This window comes from Mauremys reevesii, unplaced genomic scaffold, assembly GCF_016161935.1.
Source record: "Mauremys reevesii isolate NIE-2019 unplaced genomic scaffold, ASM1616193v1 Contig94, whole genome shotgun sequence".
NCBI lineage: Eukaryota > Metazoa > Chordata > Testudines > Geoemydidae > Mauremys > Mauremys reevesii.
Window position 1 is genome coordinate 98129 of NW_024100911.1, and position 21755 is coordinate 119883.

General features: G+C 57.8%; 1 protein-coding gene and 1 long non-coding RNA gene across 2 annotated transcripts; both read right to left on the reverse strand.

Moving 5' to 3' along the window:
• Positions 1–4110: 4110 nt before the first annotated feature.
• Positions 4111–8151, reverse strand: LOC120395095. Its single transcript, XR_005592471.1, has 3 exons — positions 8062–8151; positions 7785–7838; positions 4111–4153 (listed from the first exon to the last, which is right to left on the reverse strand). It is a non-coding gene; the product is annotated as an uncharacterized LOC120395095 (long non-coding RNA).
• A 10-nt stretch (positions 8152–8161) lies between these two features.
• On the reverse strand, positions 8162–11828 carry LOC120395098 (RING finger protein 112-like). Its single transcript, XM_039519257.1, has 7 exons — positions 11617–11828; positions 10669–10773; positions 10319–10369; positions 9451–9507; positions 9211–9297; positions 8384–8513; positions 8162–8190 (listed from the first exon to the last, which is right to left on the reverse strand). Exons 1-7 carry the CDS (start codon positions 11812–11814, stop codon positions 8162–8164), a joined length of 657 nt encoding a protein of 218 aa, XP_039375191.1. The 5' UTR covers positions 11815–11828.
• Positions 11829–21755: the final 9927 nt, after the last annotated feature.

A 21755-nucleotide genomic window follows, 5' to 3' on the forward strand; every position in this document is an offset into this window, starting at 1 on the left:
CCCAGTGACTGGCAGAGGCCCTGGAGGTTTTTCGCCTTCCTCTGCAGCGTGGGGCACAGGTCACTTGCTGGAGGATTCTCTGCAGCTTGAGGTCTTTAAACCACAATTTGAGGACTTCAGTGGCTCAGACATAGGTTAGGGGTTTGTTACAGGAGGAAGTTGGGGAGCCACAAGCTGAGGGGAACAAACTGGTTCACGTTCGGGTTCGGACATTCAGGGTTTCATTTGTTTGGGACTCAGGTGCTAAATGGTGGTGGAAGGTGTTAAACTGTAAACAGACATCCCCAGTTCACCCCCAACAAAGTTTGGTTCTTCAAACCTCTTCACTGGAGAGTGGGCACAGACTTGTCTGGCCCAGGCACCCAGCTTGGGTGCAGATCCCTAGATGACTGTGGGGGCTGGAGAGAAAAGTTAAGACATTGTAGCGAATGCCCTAAAATAAGGACTTGGCCCTGGTTGCTGCCGACACCCCTGGCAGAAGGGTGGCAGGTGCACAGGAAAAGTGTAACGCGCTTCCTAGAGTCCAGACATAACAGGCTAAAGTAGCTGCCTCACCTAAACCCAGCTCCTGTCATCTCTGACCAACACAGCTGGGCCTCCTCTTGCCGAATCGCCGCTGTCAGGGTTCCCTTCCCCACTCTGAACTCTGGGGTACAGATGTGGGGACCCCCATGAAAGATCCCCTAAGCTTATATTCCACCAGCTTAGGTTAAAAACTTCCCCAAGGCACAAATTCCTTTCCTTGTCCTTGGACGGTATCGCTGCCACCACCAAGTGATTTAAACAAACATTCAGAGAGGGGACACTTGGAGCCCTAACCCCCCACCAAAATATGCACCCAAGCTCCTTCACCCCCTTTCCTGGGGAGACTTGAGAATAATCTACCAACCAATAGGTTAACAAAGTGAGCACAGACCAGATCCCTGGTTTTTAGGACACTGAAAATCAATCAGGTTCTTAAACGAAGAATTTTATTAAAAAAAAGAAGAAGAAGAATCACACCTGCGAAATTAGGATGGAAGGTAACTTTACAGGGTAAGAAAAAGATTTAAAACCCAGAGGTTTCCCCTCTGACTCAGCTTCCCAGTTACAAAACAGGAATAAAATGACCTCTTAGCACAGGGAAAATTCACAAGCTAAAACACAAGATAATCTAGCGCATTTCCTATCTTTACTTATAATTTTTGTAATCTTAGATGCTCATTACAGGTATGGTTTTAGGAGATGTTTTTTCCTGCCCTGGTCCCTCTCTCTGTCCGAGAGGGCACGCACAAAACCTCCCCCTACCCCCGATTTGAAAGTATGTTCTTTCCCCATTAGTCCTTCTGGTCAGGTGTCAACTAGGTTAATTGAACTGATTAACCCCTTACAGGTAAGTGATTCTGTACCTCTGGCCAAGAGGGATTTTATATTACTGCGCATAAAAAGTGTGTTACCCTTTGCCTTAAAATATATAACATCCCCGCCCAGATCACAGATGGTCCTGGAGCTCTAGGAGAAAACAGAGTTAATAAGACACATGCACCTTTAGACATACTACTGATTATATAAAAACTAACAATATGTCCCACATTCCAAGGACTATTTTAACTAGTTGATTCTGGGAAAACTTTCACAGGAGAGTTCATCAGCCACTTTGTTAGAAGCTCCTGAAAGGTGTATTTCAAAATCAAAATCTTGGAGAGCTAAATTCCACTGAAGAAGGTTTTTGTTATTTTCCTTGACAGTATGAAGCCACTTCAGCGCAGCATGGTCGGTTTGTAGCTGGAAACGCCGTCCCCAAACGTATGGGCGTAGCTTTTCCAGCGTGTACACAATGGCGTAGCATTCCCTTTCGCTGATGGACCAGTGGCTTTCCCTCTCAGACAGTTTCTTGCTGAGAAACACGACAGGATGGAAGTTGTGATCTGGTCCTTCCTGCATTAAAACTGCTCCCACAGCACACTCGGACGCATCTGTGGTTACTAGGAACGGTTTGTTAAAGTCTGGGGCCCTTAGCACAGGGTCAGACGTGGGTGTCGCTTTAAGCTGGTTAAAGGCCTTCTGACACTCTTCAGTCCACTGAACTGCATTTGGTTGTGTCTTTCTGGTCAGTGGGGCAGCGATCTGGCTGTAGTGTGGTACAAATCGCCTGTAATTTCTGGGCAAGGCTAAGAGGGATTACACCTGTTTAAAACAACATATGGAGATATACCTATCGCACAGAACTGGAAGGGCCCAGCTAAATACCGGGACAGAGGTGTATTAGGTGCAGCAAGTTTTCCAGACCTGATAGGAGTTGCTGACACAGGGGACTGAACCCTCCGCCTGCGGGTGCCGCTGGGCCTGGGTGTCAAACAGTCATTGGAGGTTTTCAAGAGCGGGTTGGACCAATGTCCCTTCTTAGAATCTTTGGGCGACGACTCCCCCACTCTGGGGTGGTTTGTGGGTGACGGGTCTGTGCCGTGCTGCAGCCCCGTCACTCCATTCATCACCTCACAGTGCGGGGGGGCACTGTTCAGATCGGGGGGGGGCGTATCACACACCTCCTCAGTGCTGTCCCCCTCCTCCCCTTGGCTGGTGGGGGCCTCAGCACAGTTCATATCCACTAACTCGCTCACCCTTGGCCAAGCCTGACCAAATCTCAGCTATGCCGCCCACACCAGCAGCAATTGCTGTTCCCTCAGTTATAGTAGCGGAAAATAGCCCAGACAGCTGCAACGACCCTCACACCAACAGCTATGACGAGCTCAGCACCAGCAGCTATGACGCGCTCAGCACCAGCAGCTATGACGCGCGCAGCATGAGGAACTGCAGTGATCCCAGCACGAAGAGCTGCGACGAGCCAACGACCAGCACCTGTGACGAGCCAACGACCAGCAGCTGCGACGACCCCGGCACCAGCTGCGAAGCGCTCAGCATCAGCAGCTATGACGCACGTAGCACCAGCAGCTGCGCCGAGCCCGGCGCCAGCAGCTGCGCCGAGCCCGGCGCCAGCACCTACGATGAGCACGGCGCCAGCACCTGCGCCGAGCCCGGCGCCAGCACCTACGATGAGCATGGCGCCAGCACCTGCGCCGAGCCCGGCGCCAGCACCTGCGCCGAGCCCGGCGCCAGCACCTACGATGAGCCCGGCGCCAGCACCTGCGCCGAGCCCGGCGCCAGCACCTACGATGAGCATGGCGCCAGCACCTGCGCCGAGCCCGGCGCCAGCAGCTGCGCCGAGCCCGGCGCCAGCAGCTGCGCCGAGCCCGGCGCCAGCAGCTGCGACGAGCCCGGCGCCAGCACCTACGACGAGCACGGCGCCAGCACCTGCGCCGAGCCCGGCGCCAGCACCTACGATGAGCATGGCGCCAGCACCTGCGCCGAGCCCGGCGCCAGCACCTGCGACGAGCCCGGCGCCAGCACCTGCGCCGAGCCCGGCGCCAGCACCTGCGACCAGCCCGGCGCCAGCACCTGCGAGGAGCCCGGCGCCAGCACCTGCGCCGAGCCCGGCGCCAGCACCTACGATGAGCACGGCGCCAGCACCTGCGCCGAGCCCAGCGCAAGCACCTGCGCTGAGCCCGGTGCCAGCAGGTGCGCCGAGCCCAGTGCAAGCAGCTGTGACGACCCCCCTCAGCGCCATCTTCTTGTGCTTCTCATTAGCTGCCTTGAAGCGCTCAGCCTCCTGCGTCAGCTCTGCCTCCAGCTCTGTCAGCAGGGCCTCTTTGTCCTCCATCAGCTCTGCATTCAGCGTGGACTCCTTCTTCGGCAGCACTTGTGTTCGGCACCGTTCCAGCAACTCCTTGTCCTGCACCTCAAATTCCTCAGAGAAGGTACACATGTTCTGGGAGAGGAGACAGCAAAGATTAGATGTGGCAAGTGCTGCAAAGACCCCGACCAAGATTGGGGCTCACGTCACACTGGGCAATGCACCCCCCCACTGCTGAGTCAGGCCCCTCCCCTGTTCTGCTGGGCTTGGAGTCTCCTATCTCTGCAGCCACCCTGGGAACCAGACATATTAACTCCCATCTTCTACCCCAAACCCTGGATCCCATAGAGGTGACCAGGCTGTTTCTCTGGGGTTGCCCCGGCTCGGGCCACACCTGCCGTCACTCACCGACTTCTCCAGGAAGTCATTGTAGTCTCGGTGGGCTCTGTCCAGGGCTCCCTGGTTGTGGAAGGCGATGGCCATCTGTGTGGAGAGGACAAGGCTGGGGTGAGCCGCAGTTTATGGGACTGTGTCTCCAACTCGTGGCTGCAGCTTCCACCGCAGCAGCCTCAGGTAACAGAGCAACGCCGCTAGGCAGCGTAGCAGCCGCTTGGGGTTTCTGGTACTGCCAGTCTCCAGTCGGACCCTCATGGCAGCCCAGCATCCACTCCCTTCCCTGACCTGATCTGTAGTTTGCACTTGTGCACTTTCCTCTAGCCAAGGATTTTGGAAACCCTGCCCCAGGTGAGCTCGGCCTGCGGCTGATGCCCGACAGCACGTCAGTGACACCTGCTCTTGCACGTCTGGTGGTATTTGGGGGCTTTCACTGACCTTCCGGAGACAGGTTTTGGTGGACAAAATCTGGGTTAAATCTTGTAGTGGAGGAGCAATGACTCCAAGACAGTCTCTGCTGTGGATCTATTCTGGAGAGGCTATTGCTGAGGAACGAGGAGGACTTGTAGCACCTTAGAGACTAACCAATTTATTTGGGCAGAAGCTTTCATGGGCTAGAGCCCACTTCATTGGATGTATAGAGTGGAAAATACAGTAGGAAGATAGATATATACAGAGAACATGAAAAGGTGGAGGTTGCCATACCAACTTTAAGTGGCTTAATCAATTAACGTGAGCTATTATCAGCAGGAGAAAAAAAACTTTTGTAGCGATAATCGGGATGGCCCATTTCAGATAGTTGACAAGAAGGTGTGAGTAACAGTAGGGGGATACTTAGCATGAGATTTTCCGTAAGGTGGCTACTGAACTATGTTGTGAGTTTGAGAGTTGTCCACTGCCAGTTCTCCAGTGACAGCAGAGGAGGGGATCCACTCCCGGAAGGCATTAAATGACCATTAATCAGCGGGGGGATATAAACAAGGGATTTACAGTTATGTAAGAGCTGCACAAGCATCACACGATGGGGGATCGCCAGGGGCGGCTCTAGGAATTTGGCCGCCCCAAGCAGTCATGCCTGCGGGAGGTGCACCGGAGCCGCGGGACCAGCAGACCTCCCGCAGCTGCGGAGGGTTCGCTGGACCCGTGGCTCCGGTGGACCTCCTGCAGGCATGACTGCGGAAGGTCCGCCGGACCCACCTGCCGCCCTCCTGGCAAAATGCCGCCCCACTCGTGCGCTTGGTGCGCTGGGGTCTGGAGCCGGCCCTGGGGATCGCTCAAGTCTGTGACTCAGCAAAGCCCCCCAGGGCGTGTCTGGGCTGGTGCTTTCCAGGCACGTGGACTGAGGGTATAAACAGGGACAGCGGCACCATGGCTGGGCCTTTCTCCTGCCCCACCTGTGCTGGAAGCAACGAGAGCGCTGGGGGGACAGAGACGTGAATGGGGGAGACTGGCCCCAGGCTTCGAGGGGAAGCCGGCGGGTTAAGGATTATTACCCACCTGTAACCTCCCGTGGGGTGAGAAAAACTGCTTGACCTAATGCTGGTTGGTCTAATAAAGATTAAGATTTAAAGTCTGAGTTTATCTTTTATTTTCTTTGGTAACTAGCCCTGACGTTTTGTGCCTACCACATACAATCACTGACATCTCCCTTTCTGCTGTTAATAAACCTGTTTTACATTTTACCTAAACCAGTGAGTTTCAGTGCTTGGGAACTCTCAGCTCAGGTTACAAAGGCTGGTGTGTGTCCTCTCCACAGCGAGGGAGGGGCAGACTGGGTAATAAACTTACACTGGTCGGGCTTCTGAGCTGGTCCAGCTCTGGGGTGCAAGGCTGGGGGCTTGGGAGGTTGGCTGATCATAGAATCATAGAATAGAATCTCAGGGTTGGAAGGGACCTCAGGAGGTATCTAGTCCAACCCACTGCTCAAAGCAGGACCAATCCCCAGCTAAATCATCCCAGCCAGCCTTTCCCTGTGTGATTTGTGAGTGGCTCTGGGAGCATTCATGCAACCTAGCTGGGTGTGGGGCTCCACATGCTGACGGCTGAGTGATCACAGCACCTGGAGGGGTTTGCTGCTTGTCACTAGCACAGCTCTGTGAGCGACAGCCCAGGCTGGAGAGTTAAGAGGGCACAGTCATACCCCAGTTCCAGGTTGTGTCTACACGGCGATGTAAGGCCAGTTAGTAGCACTCGAGTTAGCAGCCCCTGGGGTTGTTAACCTAGGGCTGGAGCGTCTACACTCATTTGTAACCCCAGAACAGGCCTGGTTGAACCCTGGGTTCCAGCTGGGAGCTCCAGCATCTACACTGCATTGTGCAGGCTTGAGTGCAACCACCCGTATCCCAGACTCCCTAGCGCCCTCCCCAGCCACAGCCGCTCTGGCCTGTTAGTGGTGCAGCCTGGGAAAACTGGACTGGCCACCAAACTTGAGTGGCTAGAGAGGAAAGAAAGTCGGCTTGTGGGATACTTTGGGTGGCCCCCCAGAGCATAAGTCCAGTGGGGCTACAGCTACACTGCAACAGGGCTCTGACTGACCTCCGGAAACATCCCATAATCCCCTTAAATCGAGTGGCCTCTGTTCTCATTGTTGTGAAATCGGTGCAGGGATGCGGAAGTGCCCTTTCAAAGAAAGGTGGGGAGTTGGGGGGTCTGAACTTACAGGACAGCCACTGACACACTCTCAGCACCCCAAAACCCCACTCTCTCTCCCCCCACATACGCACAACACACTCCCTGTCACACTCCACCCCATTTGAAAAGCATGTTGCAGCCACTTGCATGCTGGGAGAGCTGCCCATAATGCACCGCTCCCAATGCCGCTGCAAGTGGCCACGCCAGTGCGCAAGCAGCTGTCAGTGTGGACGCACTGCGGCGCTTTCCCTGCTGTGCTCTCCGAAGGCGGGTTTACCTCACAGCGCTCTACATCTGCAAGTGGAGCTAGGCCCTCAGGCTCGGACCCTTCACACACGATGGGTACAGGGACCCTAGTCCTGGATATCAGGGATCACAATAGTGGCTTTAAAGCCACCTTCCCTCACCACTGCCACATCTGTCTCCCATGATTCACTGGGGCCATGTCCGAACACCAAGGGAGGAGATGCTGTTGCATTATGGGAAATGTAGTTCAGATGCCTCATTCTTCTCTATATGCTGGGCTCCCTGGCCAGATGTCATCTCCCATGATGCACCAGGGCCACAATGTCCGGGGCTTCTCTTCACCAAAATAAGGATCCATGATGCAATGTGGGAAATGTACTTTGGCTGCCCCGTTCTCCTCTCTACACCCAGCCCCATAGAGGAGAATGGGGCATGTGAGGAGCATGAGCTACAGTTCCCAGGAGCCACCTCGGCGGCATTGCCAAATGGAAACATTTGGGGGCTTTGCGGGAAACTCAACGGTTTCTGCAGGAAAAACAAAAAATCCCATTTCCTGGCCAGTTCTGATAAACTGCTCTCATTCGCTCGCCAACACCTGCAGGGTTGGTTGATGCTACGGGTGTCAGGACTTGAGATGTGTCTGTAGGTGAAACCTTCATCACCAGCCGTCCTCTCGTCTAGAGAAATTCTTTGATTACCTCGTAGTCCAAGAACCGGAGGTTTCACCCAGACCCTTTCCCAGTTTCCTTCAGTAGGAGGGACCCAGCTCCCAGTGCTACCCCAGCCCTGGTATGGATGGGTGAGGTGAGAAACCCCACAATCAGGTCAGAGGCGGAGACGGTACCTGACAGGGAGAGGAGAAGCCCGAGCGATGTTTCTTCATCACATCAGATAAATTCTGCAAAGGAACCAAAATAAATCATCACATCACAGACTCCACAGGGCTTAGAAAGGCTGTGAACACAGGGAGGGCTCGCCTGGTGCTGAGATGCAGCCACCTCTGGGGTGGGGCAGCTGGGGAACAGCCACACACCGATGCCACATGAGTATTGGGTTAATCACAGACTGCCAGCGGAGAGCACCCCATCCTGATCCCTGCAGCACAGCTGGCAGATCCCCACCTTTATCTTGGCAGCGAGCTGTGTCCCGGTGAGCAGCTCCCCATGCCGGTCCCTCCGGACATGTTGACCAGCCGAGCCCACCAGGGCGGTGACATAGTCCTCAGGCTGTCCCGAAATCCTCATCCATGTCTGCGAAGGAGAGAGACGGACGATGGTCGGGGAATCAAGGGCCTGTCTCATCCCCCTTGTCGCTCCCTTCCACATGCGGGCCCTCCTCTGATCCCCCTTCTCGCTGCCCTCCATGTGCAGGCAGGAGCAGCGCCCCAGTCGCATTGCCCAGCACATGGCAGGGGGCTCAGAGCCGCTGTTCCGGGTCTGTTACCTCTCAGGGTTCCCTGGTTTCCAGTTGAGATCCGCTTGCCGGGGAAGGGCATCAGGTAACAGCGGCTGCTGCTTCTGCTCAGCGCTTCCAGGGCCTTGGGGTGTCTGCAAGGGGACATCGCCGCCAGCATCTGCCAGAGCCAGGGGGAATCGTTACATTGACACACAAACACCTGGGTTAACACCAGCCAGACCTGCTGGGCAGTCACAGAGGGTCTGGAGCAGCCCTGTCTCGTCTGTGGTAGGTGTTGGAAGGAGAATTTCGCTGCTAAACTCCAGCCAGTCTCTCCAGAGCACGTGCAAAGATTATCCAAGGGAGATACGAGATTATCCAAGGGCTTGTTACTTCACCAGAAATGGGGGGATTTTCTTGGGAACAGCCCCTGGCATATCTCTGAGAAACAGGCCACACCCTCCTGCCACATTTCAAGTCCCTGCTCTGAAGCGGGGGGTGTCTAGAGATGTTCAAAACAAGGAACATCAGAATTTTCTTTCCAAATGGCCAAATCAAGGTGTTTTTCTTCAGCCTCGTTCTCAGAAACAGCTGGAGAAAACAAGCAGGAATTTAGCCGGAGGCCGAGAACAAGCCTGGAATATTTCAGCCCAAACCGTTAAAGTTTGGCAAAGTTATAAGCAACTAAAGAGGGGTCTTGTAATGGGATTTGTCAGGTAACCTTTATAAAGGGTGGGGCTACCAGCCCCCTAGAGGGGAAAGGTTCCGTGTCCCATTCCCCAGTAACCTGAGGTGGCCAGTCCCCAACACTGGGTCCGGATCGGGGCAGGCCCCTCCAGAGGAGACAGGCCCCGTGTCCCATTCCCCACACTCACCTGTCGGACGTGTCTCAGATGCTGCTCCCCACCCTGGGCTCCGAGGACCAGGGAGCTGCTCGAATCCCGCACCAGCAGGTCTAGGTGCTGCAGGGGAGGCAGGAGGGGAGTGGGGGTTATAAGGGGTGGGGAGAGGCTGTGCTGGGAAGGAGGTGGAGAGAAGCCTCAAGCCCTAGGGAGTGGGGCAGGGATGCCATGTGGGGCTGCATGGGGCAGGGCGGGTAATGGAGAGTGTCTCACCTGAACGGGCTCCAGTCCATAGGCCTCTCCCACCACTTCAGCCACCTGCAGAAACATCTGTGGAGTGGAGAGAAGTGTGTGAGGCTGCACCGGCCAAGGGGTGGTGGGGAGGCCCTGGGGGTCTGGCACAGGTGGGGTGGCCGGCAGTGCACGACCCATTCTCTGCACCCTGCAGAGGAGCGAGTTCAGCTCCAGCACTTGCTCCTTCTCTCCAGTGCTCCCGAGAAGCGCACCCCCCCTCACACACACACCACCATTGCCTCAGGCTGATGGACGCTGCCAGCTCTTTTCTGCACAGCCCAGGAAGTCAAACCACGGCTCTGCTCACACTGCGAACAATCTTGGCCACACGGCATTTCCCTGAGCTCCCCCCAGGCCACCGTCTCTCTGCATTAACCAGGTTTCTGCTAGTGACTGGAGCCAGGGCAGCGAGGACAGATAAAAACCCTGTCCCCTGCACAGAGACTCGCCCCAGGTCACGTATCCAGCAGTGACATCGCTAAGGGCGCGACTGCCAGGGGCTCAGCCCGATAGGGCTGGGTAAGATTCTGGAGAGAATAGCAGAGCAGAGGATGGAGCAACCACCCCTGGCCCCAGCAGCTTCCCACCGAGGGCGGAGCTGGGCTGGAGGGGAGGGAGGGTCCTAACACTGGCCCAGTGGCCCACGCCGGACACCTGGGAGCAGAGAGCCAGGCTGGGCCGTGCGGTGACAGTGCTGAGTCCAGAGGCCCACGTGTCTGTGGGAGAGTCAGTTTCTCTCTCTGTGCCTCAGTTTCCCCACAGGACCCATGGGGAGGGATAATAACCCTGTGGGGCTAACGGGAGAACCTGGCCTGGCCACGTTCTGCGTCGCGCTGCCCGGCCTCACCTCCAGGTACTCGAGATCCGGGTCCTTCACCTGACAGCCAACGTTCAGTATCTGGAAATAATCAGGAGACGGACAGAGCTACAGCAACGAGCAGCGACGGCCGCCCCAGGCCACTTCCCAGCCACGGCACCCGCCCCGCAGCACAGCGCCACCTAGTGCCGCACGGGGCATCGGGGCAGCCCTGACCCCCAGGGGAGAGCGCCCCCTGCTGAGCCCTGAGCCCTGCAGCACAGCGCCCCCTAGCACCGCACTGGGGCATTGGGGCCAGTCCTGACCCCCAGGGGAGAGCGCCCCCTGCTGAGCCCTGCCCCACTCCCTGCAGCACAGCGCCCCCTTTTGAGCCCCCCAACCTGGTAGGAGCTGAGCAGCATGGACATGGCGCAGAGTTTGATGCTCGTCTCCTTGTTCCTTTCAAGGTCCATGGAGCCCTCGGTGTCGACCAGCAGCACGGCCACCTGGGGGGGCCAAGTGTGAGAGCCCCAGGTCAGCTCCCGGCTTCGTCCAGCCACCCACGGGCCCTCTGCCCCCGGAGCTGCCCCCTGCTGCACCCCCCTGGCACCTGGCAGCTCGTTCTCACCTGCCCCAGTGTTAGCTCCCTCCTCTCGGTCTTCTCCACTCCCCCCGTTCTCCCTCCCCTGGGGCCTCCTTCCCCGCATCTCCATCCCTTGTTCCCTCTTTATTTCCCCCCTTCCCTCTGTTCCCAGCCCTCCACCCTGTTCCCCCGTCCCCTTCTCCCACCTCCCATGGCCTCCTCCCCCCTTCCCTGTGCACCCCCGATGCCCCCACTCACCTTCCCCCCCTCGGTGGGGACCCAGAAGGGCTGGCTCCAGGCCCACACCCCCTGGGTAACTCGCTCCTCATCCGCGCGCCACTCAAACCCCTCCAGGGGCTGGTCCTCCCGGCCCATCCATGCCCCGTCCCTTGCCTCCTGTGGGGAGGGAACATGGGGGGGGGGCAGTGCAGGGTGGGGGAGGAGAGTGACTGGTCCCCCCTCCTACCCCAGGCTGCAAACCCTGGGAGGGGACGGGGTTAATTGTACTAGTGTGGGGCGGGGAGGATCCATGGTGACGGGTGCACTCGTAATCCGATAGACAAACAGACCCACTGCTGGCTGGACACAGAGAGACGCGCTGGTTCCACACAGCCAGACAGACACTTCGTGTCCAGCCTTGGCCCGAGGTAACTGGACACGGTGGGGACGGGCTGCTCACAGACACGTGTGCAGCTCTGAGCCCTGAGCAGGGGGCAGGATGGGGCCGCTCACACCCCAGCTCACTCCTGTTCCCGTTCACACTCACCGGGCTCCGGAGCCGGCGCAGCAGGTAGTTCAGCAGGAAGGATTTGCCCCGGCGCTGCTCCCCGATGATGGACACCAGGCAGACGGGGGCGTCCCCCACCCCACCCTGCTCCAGGCAGCGGCTCAGGGCCTCCTCGTCCAGGGTCAGGCCCCCTTCCTTGTCCAGACGCACCAGCTGCACCGGGCGCCCCGGCTCCATCTGAGCCCCCGGCCCCTGCTGCAGGGACAGAGCCGGTCAGAGCTGGGACCCCACCCCCCAAGTGAGCCTGTCCCACGACCCTGTGATCAGAGCCCCGTGCCCCATTCCCACCCCTTGACCCAGCCAGTCCCCCGGCCCTGGGCCTGGATCAGAGCCAGAACTCTCTGGAGGGGAAAGGCCCCTAGATTCTTGCTGGAACACATGAAGGGAGACTGCGCCAGGCTGGGGAAGACCCTTAAAGAAATGGAGGCTCAGGGGATTTTCAGTGGGAGGAGGAGAGCGAAGGCGAGACACGATGGTGATAATAAACAGGTGGCTCAGGCAGTGGGGCTGAGGGGGGCTTGGGGATGTTCGACCACTGGGAGGCGCTCACGGACAGAGCACTGTTCTCATGGGATGGACACCACCTGAGTAGGGTGGGAGATAAACCTCTGGGATGGAGGTTGGCACAACTGATGAAAAGGGCTTTAAACTAGGAACCCTGGGAGATGCTCATGGAATCTCCAGGCCTGATTCTCACACTGAGCGGGGGGTAAATCACGTGGGAGAGGGCACAGCAGGGGAGAAAGGAAGGACAGAGGGCAGGAGAACGGACAACAAAAGGAACGATAGTGCCAAGAGCACCCACACTGAGAGTCAGGCGGCCGATACTGGCAGTAAAACGACTGCATGTAACTGGGTGTGAAATCTGAGCAAAGGCAAGCGGAAGCAGTGAGGTGTCTGCTCAGCAACGCCAGGAGCCGGGTGACAAAATGGAGGAAGTAGAACTACAGGTGCAGGACGGGAAACCAGATATTCTTGGGAGAACAGAACCACAGGGCAAAGCAGCCATGGCTGGAGTACAGGAAAGAAAGAAAGAAAGAAAGAAAGAAAGAAAGAAAGAAAGAAAGAAAGAAAGAAGGCAGAGGTGGCGGAGCAGCATTGTGTGTTCATGACGAGGTGGAGTGGGAAGAAATGAGAAGGGATGAAATGGGTAAAACAGAATCTGTTTGGGTCAAAATCACTGTGGGGAAGAAAGCTTCCAGAGGCACCGCTGGGATAGTGTCTGGGGTCTGCTACAGACCCAAGGGTCCAGTTTGGGTGTGGATAGAAACCCCTTTCAGAGATTGAATGAAATAAATACCACTGGGAATTGTGTGATCATGGGAGACTTTAGTTTTCCAGACAGATATAGGGGAGTGTAGCGAGTCGGTGTGGCTCCCCTCCTGCCCAGCAGAGGGAGCTCCCTCCCAGACACCCAAGTGGGCTGAGTCATCACTTCCTGTCCCCGCCCCCCGGAAGTCAAGGGGCGGGACAGGAAGTAGAAAAGGAGAACGCCAAAGCTCAGTCAGGAGCCAGCCACCGCCGCGAGCAGACGTGCCGGCGGGAGCTCCAGACTGGGAACCCTCCAGGACCCGAGGCGGCGATCAGGACTGGCCCCCACTGCCCCGCGCCCGGTACGATGAGGAACCCGCGGAACTTCCCCGGGATCGGAACCCGGAGCAGCCGCTAGGACTTCCTCCCGCCCGGTACGAGGAGGAGCCGCCGCCGCCGCTTCCGCCCTGCTGTTATCCGGAGGAACCACCGGAGCCAGCCGGGCCGGACTTCCAGCAGGAGTTGCCGGACCTGCCCCCAAGCCCTGGTCCTGCAGACCCCATGCCGATGGACTGGTCCGAACTCACGGCGACCGAGGAGCAGGTACCGGTAGAGGAGGAAATGGAGTGTAGCCCGGGGATAGCCGACCCCTGTCAGGCTGTAGGCACCGAGGTGCCCATGTCAGTGTGTTGCGGTCAGGACCCCACTGACCAGCGGCAGTGCTAGCCGCTAATAGGGCCCTGGGCTGGGACACAGTGGAGTGGGTGGGCCTGTGTCCCCCCTGCCACCCCCCTCACGGGTGGCAGTCTCCCCCTCACCCTAGCGCAGACAGAGACCCCTGCACTAATCTGAGTTGCTGTCATTGCTCAGCTCCTGACGCCAGGACCTGAGTTCTGTGGACTATGGCTTGTTGCCCCGCCCTGACCAGAGGCTCTGGGCTTATTGACTGTGTAATTGCTCAGCTCCTGAGGCAAGGACCTGAGCCCTAAACTGAACTGCTGTAGTAAACTACTGTTTCTCAGCCCCCCTGCTCCAGAGAGCCTGGGTTTATATTGAACGGGTGTTGCCCAGCTCCTGCTGTAAGGATCTGGCCGTAGAACTGCTATTGTGCTGCCCTGCCCTGATTGAGGGCCTGGGCTTACCCTGTGTGCCTTGTGTTGCCCCTGCCTGAGGGTCTGAACCTCTGGACTTATATTGAGACTGATTGCTGTTATCCAGCCCCCTGCTCCAGAGGGCCTGGACTTATATTGAGACTGATTGCTGTTATCCAGCCCCCTGCTCCAGAGGGCCTGGACTTATATTGAGACTGATTGCTGTTACCCAGCCCCCTGCTCCAGAGGGCCTGGGCTTATATTGAACTGCTGTTACCCAGCCCCCTGCTCCAGAGGGCCTGGGCTTATATTGAACTGCTGTTGCCCAGCCCCCTGCTCCAGAGGGCCTGGGCTTCTATTGAACTATTGTTATTCAGCCCCCCTGATCCAGAGGGCCTGAGACGTGAGATGGTGCTAACCCTGATTTCTTGCCGCCCCACCAGTTAGAGGGGACAAGGAGCGAGTCAGTGTGGCTCCCCTCCCGCCAGCTGGAGGGTTGAGCCCCGACCAACAGCTTACACTGGTGCCTTCTCTGAGGACCTGCCGAACCCCTACCCTGTGAGAAAGGGTAACGAGAGGGGCGGGGTTTATCTACCCCTCCCCAGATCACCATGGATATGGAGCGCTTAATCCAACGCCTCGTGGAGAGCCAAGAGCGGCAGCAGGCTGCTCAAATGCAACAGCAACAACAGCAGCAGGCTGTTCAGCATGAGCAGCAGCAGCAACGGGATGCCGCCCACCTCCGGCTCACCCAGGAGCTACACGCGGCCCAGCTGGAGCAGCAGCAGCAACTGCTACAGCAGCTGGGGACCCAGCTTCAGCAGCTCCTGGTTACCCTCCCTCGCCCCGCAGAAGAACCGGGGGGTGAGGGGGCCGGAACCCCCCGGATGGCGGCTCCCCTCCGCTTGACCAAGATGGGCCCGAATGATGACCCTGAAGCTTTCCTGGTTAATTTCGAGAGCGTAGCCCTAGTCGCTGGATGGGCCCGAGAACATTGGGCTACGCTGTTAGCCCCGTACTTGACCGGGGCGGCCCAGACGGCTTATCGAGACCTCGCGACTGAGGACGCACGCGACTATGACCGGGTAAAAGCCGCTATACTAGACGCGCTGGATGTCAGCCCCGAGACGTTCAGGCAGAGATTCCAGAGCCAGACGTATCCGCAGGGCGCCCGGCCGCGGGCAGTGGCCCAGATGCTAAAGGAGGCCGGCCGACGCTGACTCCTCCCCGATCTCTGGACCGCAGAGCAGGTGACAGAGCAGGTCATCTTAGAACAGTTTATTAGCATCCTGCCCTCACGCGGACGAGCTTGGGTGCTCCGCCATCGGCCGGCGACGCTCGTGGCAGCGGTGACACTTATGGAGGATTTCCTCGCCGCCGAGACGGCGATGGGGCCGACGCTCCCGCGACCCAGCGCCAGGCCTGAGACCGCTCGCCCGGAGAAGAAGGGGAGCCCCGCAAAGGCGGTGCGAAATCCCGGCCGCGGACTTATCTCGCACCCGGAACCTCAAGCCCGTTGGCGGGATGCCGACGTCCGAACCGGACCCGCCGGTCCTGGTTCAGGAACCCCGGGGGTCCGACGGAGTCCACCCCGAAGTCCAAACCGAGGGGCCACCCGAAGTAAACAGCCGGAGCTCGGTCCCTGCTTTGGTTGCGGGAAGCTGGGACACCTCCAGAGGGACTGTCCAGACATGGGCTGCAGTTACGGGCAGGTTTGGGCAGGACACAACCGAGCTCGGCCCGCCCTGAGTCCCAAACTCACCGTCGCTGCCGTCGTCGGGGGCCAGGCGGTCGAGGCCCTGATCGACTCCGGCTGTGGCCAGACACTAATCCGCCAGAGTTTGGGACCCCCGCCGGACCCCGGTTTGCAGCCAATACGCCTGCAATGCGTTCACGGGGATATCCGGCCTTATCCCAGTGCCCGCGTCTCCCTGACGGTCGCAGGGGTCACCCGGCGTTTGATCGTCGGCCTAGCTCCCCATTTAGCATATCCCGTTGTCCTGGGGCGGGATTGGCCTGCCTTCGAAGATGTGCTACGCGCTACGCCGACCCTCGAAGCGGAACCCCGGGAGCCCCTACCCGAGTCCACCGGAGACGCCACTGAGGCTGAACCCGAAGTCACAACCGACGCAGAAAGGCCCACGGAACCCCCCCCGGGACCCCCGCCTCTACACCGATTTCTGCAGGGACCAACGAGCAGACCCCACGCTCAGCCGCTATTATGAGCAGCTCGCGGCGGTGGATGGGGCGGTCCTGGATCCCCAACAAGCCGCCCGATGGCCGCATTTCGAGCTACGGCAGGACCGCCTGTACCGGATCGACCGGGATCCCCGCACCCGCGAGCCGCAAACCCAGTTGGTAGTTCCGCAGTGTCACAGGCGGGCCGTCCTAAAGTTGGCACATGATGTACCGGCCACCGGACATCTGGGGCAAGAAAAGACATTGGCCCGGATCCTGGGACGGTTCTTCTGGCCAGGGATCCACCAAGACGTCCAGAGGTATTGTGGCTCGTGCCCAGCGTGCCAACTCGCCGCACCACCGGGGGTCCCTCGAGCGCCACTGATTCCTATGCCATTAATGGAAGTACCCTTCGAGAGGATTGCCATGGACCTTGTGGGGCCCCTCCCAAAGAGCACGGCCAGGTTCCAGTATATTCTGGTCCTCGTCGACTATGCCACCCGGTTTCCGGAGGCCGTCCCGCTACGTAGCACGACCGCCCGGGCTATTGCCGGAGAACTACTAAAAATCTTCGCAAGAGTCGGACTCCCGCGGGAGATTCTAAAGGACCAGGGAACTAATTTTACCTCCCGGCTATTGAAACAAGTATGTACTCTCTTGGGGGTAAAACAGCTCCGCACCTCCGTGTACCATCTGCAATCTGACGGACTGGTGGAGCGTTTCAACCGGACCCTCAAGGCGACGATGCGGAAGTTCCCACCAGGGGAGCTCCGCCGCTGGGACCAGTTTCTACCTGCCTTGCTGCTGGCTGTCCGGGAAGTCCCCCAGTCCTCGACGAGGTTTTCCCCCTTCGAGCTGTTATACGGACGCCAACCGCGCGGCCTCCTCGACCTAGTCCTAGGGCTCTGGGAACAGGCGGCCTCCCCAGCTCAGGGCCTCCTGGAGTATGTCCTACGGTTGCAGGGGTACCTATCCCAGGCTGGGACCCTAGCACGGGAGAATTTGAAGAAGGCCCAGGAGCGACAGGAACAGACCTATAACCGAGGGACTCAGGTTCAGGAGTTTAAGCCGGGGGACCGAGTCTTGCTCCTCCTGCCGTCCAGCGAGTCCAAATTGTTGGCTCGCTGGCAGGGACCATACGAGGTCGTCCGAAAGGTCGGGGCGGTCAACTACGAGGTGCGCCAACCTGATAGACGTAAAGAAACGCAGCGTTACCACGTAAATCTGTTAAAACCCTGGCGGGACCGAGAGGGCCTCTTGATCAACCCATACCCACCCGAGCTGGAACTGGGTCCCCGAGTGCCCCAGGCGGAGGACCCCCCGACTCCCATGCTTGGGGAGTCACTCTCCGAAGAACAGCGCAAGCAAGCGAATTGTCTCCTGAGGGCCTTCCGGAAGACTTTCACAGCCGTCCCGGGGTACACCACACTGGTCTGCCACTCCATTCAAACGGAACCCGGAAAGGTGATCTGGGAAACAACGCGGCCGCTGCCCTACAGAATGCGGGAGGCCATCGAAGAAGAGGTACAAGCGATGCTGGCCCTGGCAGGAAACTACCTACCTAGGTTACACCGTCGGCGGGGGGCAGGTAAAACCCCTGGTGGGCAAGGTCCAGGCCCTAACGGACTGTCCGACCCCAACCACCAAACGACATGTCCGGCAGTTCTTAGGCCTGGTCGGGTATTACAGAAGGTTCATCCCGCAGTTTGCCTCTATAGCGGCACCCCTCACTGGACTACTACTAAAGGACAGCCCTCGGCAGGTGAAATGGACCCAGGACTGCGAGACAGCTTTCCAGCGCCTCCAGGGATGCCTCTGTCGAGAACCGGTCCTGTACAGCCCGGACTTCCACCGAGGGTTCGTCCTGCAGACCGACGCCTCCGAGGTGGGACTGGGGGCCGTCTTGTCCCAGGAGGTAGAGGGGAAGGACCACCCGTGCTGTACCTGAGCATAAGCTGTTCCCGGGAGAGGAACTATGCGGTGGTAGAGAAGGAGGCGCTGGCCATAAAATGGGCCTGCGAAGCCCTCCGTTTCTACCTTTTGGGGGCGCCCTTCATCCTGGTCACAGACCATGCCCCCCTCACCTGGCTGACGCGGATGAAGGACAAGAATGCCCGCATTATGCGGTGGTACTTGGCCTTGCAGCCGTATGCTTTTACTATTCTGCATCGAGCTGGCAAGGACCATGCTAACGCGGACTTCATGTCCCGTATTGGGGGAATGGAAGAGCCTGGCCCCGACCGCCGGGCGCCAGACTTAAGGGGGTGTGTGTGTAGCGAGTCGGTGTGGCTCCTCCTGCCCAGCAGAGGAGCTCCTCCCAGACACCCAAGTGGGCTGAGTCATCACTTCCTGTCCCTGCCCCCCAGAAGTCAAGGGGCGGGACAGGAAGTAGAAAAGGAGAACGCCAAAGCTCAGTCAGGAGCCAGCCACCGCCGCGAGCAGACGTGCCGGCGGGGGCTCCAGACTGGGAACCCTCTAGGACCCGAGGCGGCGATCAGGACTGGCCCCACTGCCCGCGCCCGGTGCGACGAGGAACCCGCGGAACTTCCCGGGATCGGAACTCGGGCAGCCGCTGGGACTTCCTCCCGCCCGGTGCGAGGAGGAGCCGCGCCGCGCTTCCGCCCTGCTGTTATCCGGAGGAACCACGGAGCCAGCCGGGCGGACTTCCAGCAGGAGTTGCCGGACCTGCCCCCAAGCCCTGGTCCTGCAGACCCCATGCCGATGGACTGGTCCGAACTCACGGCGACCGAGGAGCAGGTACCGGTAGAGGAGGAAATGGAGTGTAGCCCGGGGATAGCCGACCCCTGTCAGGCTGTAGGCACCGAGGTGCCCATGTCAGTGTGTTGCGGTCAGGACCCCACTGACCAGCGGCAGTGCTAGCCGCTAATAGGGCCCTGGGCTGGGACACAGTGGAGTGGGTGGGCCTGTGTCCCCCCTGCCACCCCCCTCACGGGTGGCAGTCTCCCCCTCACCCTAGCGCAGACAGAGACCCCTGCACTAATCTGAGTTGCTGTCATTGCTCAGCTCCTGACGCCAGGACCTGAGTTCTGTGGACTATGGCTTGTTGCCCCGCCCTGACCAGAGGCTCTGGGCTTATTGACTGTGTAATTGCTCAGCTCCTGAGGCAAGGACCTGAGCCCTAAACTGAACTGCTGTAGTAAACTACTGTTTCTCAGCCCCCCTGCTCCAGAGGGCCTGGGTTTATATTGAACTGGTGTTGCCCAGCTCCTGCTGTAAGGACCTGGCCGTAGAACTGCTATTGTGCTGCCCCGCCCTGATTGAGGGCCTGGGCTTACCCTGATTGACTGTGTGCCTTGTGTTCATCTCCTGCCTGAGGGTCTGAACCTCTGGACTTATATTGAGACTGATTGCTGTTACCCAGCCCCCTGCTCCAGAGGGCCTGGGCTTATATTGAACTGCTGTTACCCAGCCCTCTGCTCCAGAGGGCCTGGGCTTATATTGAACTGCTGTTACCCAGCCCTCTGCTCCAGAGGGCCTGGGCTTATATTGAGACTGATTGCTGTTACCCAGCCCCCTGCTCCAGAGGGCCTGGGCTTATATTGAGACTGATTGCTGTTACCCAGCCCCCTGCTCCAGAGGGCCTGGACTTATATTGAACTGCTGTTACCCAGCCCCCTGCTCCAGAGGGCCTGGGCTTATATTGAACTGCTGTTATTCAGCCCCCCTGATCCAGAGGGCCTGAGACGTGAGATGGTGCTAACCCTGATTTCTTGCCGCCCCACCAGTTAGAGGGGACAAGGAGCGAGTCGGTGTGGCTCCCCTCCCGCCAGCCGGAGGGTTGAGCCCCGACCAACAGCTTACAGGGAGAAGTGCTACTAATAATGGTAGGGCCTGGATATCCCTGGATGTGACAGCTGACAGATTTCTTCACCAAGTAATCACCGAACCAACAAGAGGTGACGCCAGTTTAAGTGTTGGTGAGTAGCGAGGGCCGCACTGAAGAACTGGCTGGAGAGAGCAGCCTTGGTTCGAGTGACCATGAGCTAATTCAGATTAACTAAATGGAAGGATAAATCAAAACAGGTCGGCAGCTGGGGGTCCTGGATTTCAAACGGGCAAACTGGAAAAATGAAGAGAATTAGGTGGAGAAGTGACCTGGCCTGCAAAGCTGAAGGATCTGGATGTGGAGGGGGCTTGTCAAAGTTGCAGGAACTCTCTGGAGTCTGCACCCAGGAAGAAGCCCGTAGGGAAGGGTTGCTGACCAAACTGGATGAATCAGGATCTCAAAGGGGTGATTAAGAGAAAGCAGAAAGCCCACGAGGAATGGAAAATGGGAGGAATCCGTATAGGGATCAAGTGAGAACTGCCAGAGGCCAAGCAGAATTTGAACTTGCAAAAAAATTAAAACCAACAGGAAAAAATTCTTGAGCCTTATAAAGAAAAAGGAAAGAAGGAAAGAAGAAGTGGGACGGCGAAGCGCTGAGGGTGAGGTGGAGATAAAAGATACAGGCTGCGTGGGCCAGCACCTAACGATAGAGACATGGACTCTGTTAGAAGGAAAAGGAGCAGGCTGACCCGGAGGCGGATCTGAGTACAGGCTTCTTTATTGCGATACTTCTTCCCCTCGACCCAATTGTCCAGTAAGCCCTGGATTAGTCCCAGCACACTCCTGTTATCTCAGTCAGGATGTACACACCCACATCTGTTACAACACCCCAAAACCCTGATTAAGTAATAGAAACACCCCTAGTGTTAGTACACCCACCCCTGTCGATTGTTCACAGCATTATACGTGTCATACAGGCATTTTCACCCTGAAAATACAGTGCTTAGCAACAATCTGTTGCTACAAATGTCCCTAGTCAGGGGTTCTCAGGGGAGGGAGGAAGGGGCCATGAGCCAGGGCTTGTTTATGTAGCTGGGAGGGACGGGGAGAACATTTCTTTTACCTTCTCTCACACAAAGGGCATTAATTTGACAGCTACATTTCTCATGCAGCTGCATCCTTATCAATTCTCGCAGGCAACAGGGAAGGGGAAAATATGGCAACTTATTTATTACACAAAGAAATACTCCCTGCTTACGCCTGTGTCCCCTAATGCCATGTCAGCACATCAGCAGCTTCCCAGGGCTTTACTGAACCCTAACGTATCCCAAGTGCCTCAGTTTTCAATAAGCGTAATGAGAAGCTTGTGGCAAGGTGGCTACTGAGAACAAGAATACGGGAGTAGAAATTGCCACTGAATTGGCTGAAATGGAAGCCAGATTCACACAGCTTAATGGGACCAAACTGGGGGCCTGGATCATCTCCATCCATGAATATTAAAGAATCTGGCACATGAAATTGGAAGCCCAATAGCAAGGATTTGTAATTCATCTGTACAAGTCAGGGGTCATATCTCGGTCCTACCAAATTCACGGCCATGAAAAATGTGTCTCGGATCGTGAAATCTGGTCTCCCCCCTGTGTAATCTGATCTTGTGTGTGCTTTTACCCGAAACTACACAGATTTCATGGGAAAAACAGCATTTCTCAAATTGGGGGTCCTGACCCAAAAGGGAATTGTGTGTGGGGGTCATAATTTTATTTGAGGGGGGCTCACAGTATTGCCACCCTTAATTCTGCGCTGCCTTCAGA